The sequence below is a fragment of the Zonotrichia albicollis genome, chromosome 16, assembly GCF_047830755.1.
Source record: "Zonotrichia albicollis isolate bZonAlb1 chromosome 16, bZonAlb1.hap1, whole genome shotgun sequence".
Taxonomy (NCBI): Eukaryota; Metazoa; Chordata; class Aves; order Passeriformes; family Passerellidae; genus Zonotrichia; species Zonotrichia albicollis.
The window spans coordinates 2,902,032-2,909,072 of NC_133834.1; the positions used below are offsets into that span (position 1 = coordinate 2,902,032).

Below are 7,041 nucleotides of genomic sequence, written 5' to 3' on the forward strand. Positions count from 1 at the left end.
GGGTCACCTTCAGACTGCCTTTCTCCTGATGTATAATAAGAGGACATGTGTATCTCCTCACCTTGGATGCTGCTGCAGGCTACAGACACATTACAAACACTTGGAGAACCATGGGAATATAGGTAATAAAAAGCCCAAACCCACGGTTTTAAAGTAGCTGTCAGTCAAGTGAAACAGAAAGGTGTGGCTAATTAAAAAAAACCAACCTATATCTACCAGGAACAAGAAAGAAACCAGTTTATTCATAAGAATTCATAGATCTGCACATGAACAGGAAAAACTGCGGGTGCTTGGTTTAATGTGGGAAACACAAGGTTTTACACCGAGTTAATGTTTCTCTGGTTTAAAACAAATCAGCCACCACTGGGAATCAAACTAACACTTGCAAGAGTATTTCTAACGAAAAAGGATCCCCAGAGTCCATCCCAAAGGAAAACACTTTTTTTTTTGCTCAACTCAAGGAGCAGTAATTCAGGAGAAGGAGAGTCAGCAATTCACAAGCAGAAAACTTCCACTACCAGTCAGTAACATTTGCCTCTAAATTTGTTACACCGGTTACTGAAACAGAAAATCCTCAAATGAAAGGAGGAGAGTACAAGGTTTGCAAGCAATTTGCAGCTCTGGTTTCACCTTAACGCCACAGATTAAGGCTTGAAACAAAAATGAGGCTATCACCTAACCTTTGTTTGGGGTTTAAAGCTTTGATGGCTTAAAATAAAGCTCAATACATAGTCCAGCAAATCAAACAAAGCCATTCCACCCTGCTCACCTTCACACTACTCCCTGTCATTTCATTTTAAAAGCTTTCAGCATTAAGCAAATAAAATCGTTGACTGCAGACAAAATTAAAGAGATGCTACAACTACTCTGACAAACAGCTTGGCTATGAGCAAACCTTTGACTGCTGATAAGACTACAGGAAAGAAAAAGAAATAAACCTTCGTGTCCAACATATCCCTATTTTTTCCTTCATCAGCCTGTGCAGATCCATCTTCTTGCTCTACAAAAGGGAACAAATACAAGGAGGAACAAAACTGCATTTATTGTCTCTCCCATCCATGTTAAAAAACAGAAGTCTTGATGGTGCAGATCCCACAGTTTAAAAATTGCTATTCACCATCTTCAAGTTCATGGTGCAAGACTAATTCCTAACCTTTGGACCAGAAACCAACAAGTGATTAAAAAAAAAAAAACAAAAACCCCACAATACAGGATACAAAATAGGGCTTAGCACTACTAGGAAGAGGAAGAGCTTGTATTATGTTCTTCAGCACCACAGACACAAGCTCAGTGGAGCATTCTCTACCTGGCACATCCCATGTACACCAGGCTCTGCTGAGTACAGAGCTAAAATCTCATTTCTGGGCATCTCTCATACCAAAGGTCATGTCTTCACACTGAGAGGAAAGAGAACATTACCTTCAGCAGCTCTAAGGACCTTTTCAATCCTTAGTGGTTAAGAACTAAGGAAGATTGCTCAGGTATGAAACTGGAGACCTCCTGAACAATGAAGCTTGCAGCAGACTCTGACACCTCTCATGGGCTTTCAGGGAGAAGGCAGCTCCCACAGCACATGGCAAAGAAGAACATCCTTCCCGAGTCACAGCTCACTCAGGCAGCCACAGCAGAGTGCACAGCTGAAAAAGAGACATGCTTCTTGAATCCTGGACTCCCCTTTCCAGTGCTCCACAGGATTTGCAATCCAGAAGTTTTGTGTACACGCTAAAAACGTTAAAGAAAAACAAGCTAAGATTTCCTCGTTAATTTAAGCATTCCAAACACCAAGCCTGTGAAGATGGCACAGCCTGGTGAGGCTCCTGGCCCCTCTGTTACAGCACAAAGCAAAGCAGCTAAGCAGCATGGGCAAGGCCCTTGGGAAGCAAACGTGCCTCAACAGGCACAAGATGAGAAGTTCCACCAGCAGCTTACCCTGAAGACTGCAAAGTCACTTTAGCAAGAACATGACACACTGATTTAGACTGTGAACCACAACACTTACTACTGAAAACATGACACAGCAGTTATCTGCCACGTTATTTTAACCTTTTTAACTTTGAAAGTTAGGAAATGAACCAAAGTCATTTCAGGTTTAAGTCTAAGAATTGATTATCTGTCAAAATATTACAAGGAGCCACACACTGTCACCAGTTCATGGGGGGAATGATACCCGATGAAAAGTCATCAGCTCTAAAAGCAAATGTTTCTTCCTATCTGAAAGGATCAGACAGGGTCCTACATTGGCCTGTAGGACCCATGTAAAGAGAGAATAATGGGAAAAACAAGAGAAGCTCTCAAACAGGCAGAAATATGCCAGAATGCAGCTGCTGTCAGTGAGAGTGCACAGCCCCTGACAGGCAATTATTCTTTGATCTATTGGCTGAAGCACTGAACAAACATTCTGAAATTCCACACAGAACCTTGTGCATATCACGACTGTGGTCACAATGACCAGTTTACTTTTATCATCAAGAGCCTTTTCAGGGCAGTGATAGTAAGAACCATTCAGAATGAGACAGTTTTCCTCCAAGGCGCAGAGTCCAGGAAGAGGGAATTTAATCATAAATTCAGTTCCCTTCCAGCAATGAAACCATGACTTACCAACTCCTGGACACAAAGATACATCTACATGTGTAATTGCTCACTGATGGGGACAAAAGCTACATTCAGCACTGCAAAACAGATTTTTCTCATCTGTAATTCTAAAGGAATAAGCCAAGTGTTTCAAGTGTGACTCTACAGAAAAAAAAAATGGAAAAAGCTGACATGAAGGTCTGGCACAAACCTTTTCAGCATCCTCTGTCTTCTCCATAATTCCTGAATGGGGAGTAGTGGTGACAAATTTAAGGACCTCTTCTAGAGTGTTACTTAATTAAGTGTGAGGTAATTTTCAGATCAAAATACTCAAGGTAAAGTCCATGACCTACAGAAACACGAGCTGTGCCATCAGGTTATTAAACAGATTCTAACTACGGCAAATTAAAACTCAAGAGTTACAAGTCAAAGCTCCAACAATGAAAAAGTCAACCCTAATTTTATGTCACTTCACACACAACTGGAGGTCTAAAACCTAGCTCCAACATTTAATCACAATAATTTCAAGAGTCAGTCTTTGGATTTCTCCTGCTTCTCTTGTTCCACTCTCCAGCGTGACAGCTTTGTCTTTGCTTAGGCTTCAGCACCAGCAACACAATTACACCACGGCAATCCCCGTGCCCAGCACAGCTTGTACAAGTGCTGCACTTGAGTTTGGCCGAGCTGCAGTGAGATGACCAAGTCCCAGCCTCGCTCCTCGCTGTGGGCACAACAATGCACTGTGATGACAGCTCAAACCCCGGCACAGCCAACGCTTCGGGAGCAAACACACCGAAAATCTTCACCAGAATCCCAGTGCCTACAAAGACACGTATGTAATTACCCCCTGGTTCTGACTGAGGATGGAAATACACAAATACACCTTCAGGAGACAGCTTTCCCACTATAAAGCAGGCTTTAGAGCCATTCTGCTGGAAGCACTGGCTGTAAAGCAAACTGAACCATGAGCTGGAGCTCGTAAAGGCTTATTCACAGAAAAGGTGCGCATTAAAGCGAACAGCAGAGCACTAAAATGGTCTGCCAAGGCAGAACGCAGCCGAGGTACAGCACGAGAACGGACCCTTTCTGCCCCCTGCAGTTCCCACTGCTCCCTGGAATTTCAAGGCAGGCTTAGGAGGGATGGTAGTTACCATTCTAGAACCAGAACCATTTACAGCTGGCTCTCACCAACAGCCAAGGCATTTTTACACCTACCTTCATCTGAGCAGCAGTTAAACTGCCCAGTGCCTTCCATAAAGATCAATTATATATATGGAATGTTTCCTGTGATAAACATATAATGTGACTGTCCATGATCATGCAATAAAAAGAATATCTCTTGCTAATAAACCTTTAATTGAGCCTCATCGTTTTGATGATTAGGATTAAGAAGAATCTTCACCAATGAACAGGTGCTCTTAAGCAGTCACAGCTTGCTCCTAAAATATATATACATATATACATAATATATGTGTATGTTAACTATTAAAGGACAAAGGATTGGTTTTGAGTTATATAGACCATCTAGGTAATTTTATTTCTAGTTATTAGACTATAAATACACCACCAAACAGAAAACACCCTTTTCCTAATTTTACATGTAAAACTGTCAGGCACACATATGTACAGGGAATTTCAGTGAATTAAAATTCCACGGAAGAAGGTCTCATGTTCATATAGATAAAGGGTGAATAAAGTACCATAACTGTCATTTATAGACTTCCTTCAATCCTTAAAAACATAGACAGGGAATTGAATCCCAATTTAGCTACCCAAAATGTTCCCCCATATTGATCATGCACACCCACATATTTCAGGTGGGCTGGATTCAGAAACCCAATTGTTTCCATACTGGCAACCTGCTTAAAAAAAAAGCAGGGGGAAAAGCATTTTTAGCATGTACTAGGAAAACTGGTGTTTTTCCTGGGCTGACAGATAATTTTGAAACAATCCTGTTCGGCTTTATGAGCCTGGCTGTGCAAAGAGGAAGTGAGAACAGATTGATTACAATGGAATATTCTGTATTTTCAGCTGCTTTCTTAAGCAATGATGAACACATCCATGCGTTAGATTTCAGAAGGAAAAAGCTGTTGCAGCACACAGGAGGTATGCAGGTTACACAGGATGCTCCATATTTAGAAAAAGCTAATTCTGCTAATGAAATTTTATTTTCATTCTTCCACATAGCTCTTGCTTTATATTTGTCTGAGACATCTTCATACCTCACTTGCCATTTTTTTCTTCCATAGCACAGACACAATTTTTTCTCCATTTAAGCTGAAAGCACCATCAACTATATCCCAATTTATATTTTAACATGCTATAGGCTAAATAAACCGAGATTTTGACTAACATACTCCATAATATTGACCCGTAGGGAATGGTAAGGTATTTAAAACAAGTCTGGCCATACTTTGCAGGGCTATCAAGTAATTAAATCCATTTAAAACATATTTCTTCTCAGATTCCATTTCTTCCTCTTTAGGTAAAAAAACTGGGAAACTGGATTATCCTGAGAACATGAACTGAGCACAGAGAAACGGTTTGGCACCTCACCCTTTAAGTCCATCCTTCATGCTCTAGTTCTATTATGAATAATAAGCTGAGCAGCTTAATGCAAAGCACTGGGATCACAAAGTTTTCAATGGGTTGTTCCAACACAAACACAATCCGTGCTGTCCCAAACCCCAAGTTTTGCTCCGTGTAGCTGCTGCCTTCCCCTCCTCAGTCACCAATGCGACGACTGACAGAAATCTGCCAAGTCACTTTGAAGTAAAAACTAGTTGATTCTAGGGAAAAACAGTAATTAGTTGCACAGTACATAGAGCAGCCCTCCAGAAGCATACATGTGTATAAGGATGTTATCATAGGAGATAGGTGGGGAAAAGCACTCTTGTTGCTTTTTGCCTGGTTTACAGGGATTTTTCCCAGGCGCCAACCCCTCCTGCCCTTCCCTGCACTCCAGGCTGAGCCAGTTCCTTTCCCCACGCCCCACCAGAGCAGGAATCCCCTTTTCCAAGTGGATTATCAGCACGAGCAGCTTTTTTTTTTCTTTTTTTTTTCTTTTTTTTTTTTAAGGAAAACCACACACTCACAACCGAGCGAGCCGCAGCCCCCGGCGCCGGGACCCGCTCCCAGCCATTGTGCTCCGCGCAGCCCCCCGGGCTCGGGCGCGGCCCCGCGGGGCTCCACAAAGCTCCGCCACAGGCCGGACGTGCCCGGTGCCCCGGGCCTCCCCTCCCCCCGGTATTCCGGGAAACCTCCGGGAGGAGGAGGAGGAGGAGAAGGAGGAGGAGGAAGCGGCGGCGCTGCGGAACAGCCCCGCTGCGGAAAAGCCGCCGGGGCAGGTGGCAGGGAGGGAGGCCCCGCCGGGGCTGCTTCCCTCCTCCATCCCGGTGCCCCCCCGTCGCCATCCCGGAGGCACCGAGCGCTTCCTCCTCCCTCTCCCCAGGACCGCGTGCGGGAGCTCGGGCCCACCTGCCCCGTGGGGAGGGAAGGAGGGAGGGCTGGAGGGGGACCGGACCCGTCCCCTCCCCGAGGCGGCGGCGGGTGGGTCGGGGAGGGAGGGAAGGAGGGAGGGAAGGGAAGGGAAGGGGGGTGGATGCGAGCCGCCCCCGGTACCTTGCGCTTCCTGGTCTCGGCCGAGCCGCTCCACACGAAGCACTGGTAAATCGCCCGCAGGTTCTGCTTCCAGTTCTCCACCTTGAAGCCGGTCACATGGCAGCACCCGGCCGCCGGCGGACTCATGTCAGACCCCCCCACATCAATCCGCCCGCACACGGGCCGGGCCGGCGGGCAGCGAGCCGGCCCCTTCCCCCGCCCCGCAGCACCGACACGGGCCGGGGCCCCCCGCCCTCAGGGGCTCCGGCCCCTCACGCCGCCGCCGCCGGGGAGCCGCTGGCACATAGAGCCGGGGCTCCGCCACGGCCCCCCGGCTCCGAACAAAGCGCGGCGGGCGGGCAGCGCGCACTCCCTCCCGCCCTTCTCCCGCACACACAAAGATGGGGCGCTCTGAGGCGAGGAGAAGGAGGAGGCGGCGGCTGTAGCGGCCGCTGCCGCCCCCGGAGTGGCCGCCGCTCCCTTCTACCTCATAGAGGCCGCTGTGGAAGCGGCGGGCGGAGGGGAAGGGAGGGGATGGGGGCGCTGGCGGCGGCGACCCCGGCCGCGGTGCGAGCGGGCGTGTGTAGGGAAGGGGGCGAATACCCGCCCGCCGCCGCTCCGGCTTCCCCCGCCGGCGCCCGCACGGCTCTTGTCCCTTTAAACCGCCCCCCCGCCTCCTTCGCCGGCTCCTTCCTCCTCCGCCTCGCCCGCGCCCCCCCCGCCCGCCGCGAGCAATGGTCCGAGCCGCTCACTCAACCCAGCCCGCCCGGCCCGGAGTGGGATAGACCAACGGGGAAGGTGCGGGAGGAGCGCCCCCTCTGCCCCGCCGCCCGCGAGGGAGGGAGCGGCGGGGGAAAGGAGCGCGCCGAT

The 7,041-nt window shown here is 48.1% G+C and overlaps 1 protein-coding gene across 2 annotated transcripts in view; it reads right to left on the minus strand.

Moving 5' to 3' along the window:
- The window catches only part of USP22 (ubiquitin specific peptidase 22), a 93,439-nt gene extending 86,468 nt beyond the window's left edge, over window positions 1–6,971 (minus strand). Inside the window, exon 1 of one of the 2 annotated variants that reach the window (XM_074553143.1) lies at window positions 6,193–6,971. In XM_074553143.1, the coding sequence (XP_074409244.1) occupies window positions 6,193–6,318 (126 nt within the window). In that variant the 5' untranslated portion in view covers window positions 6,319–6,971. The remainder of the gene's footprint in view (window positions 1–6,192) is intronic. The other variant, XM_074553141.1, reaches the window with a different exon arrangement.
- Between the last annotated feature and the right edge of the window lie 70 nt (window positions 6,972–7,041).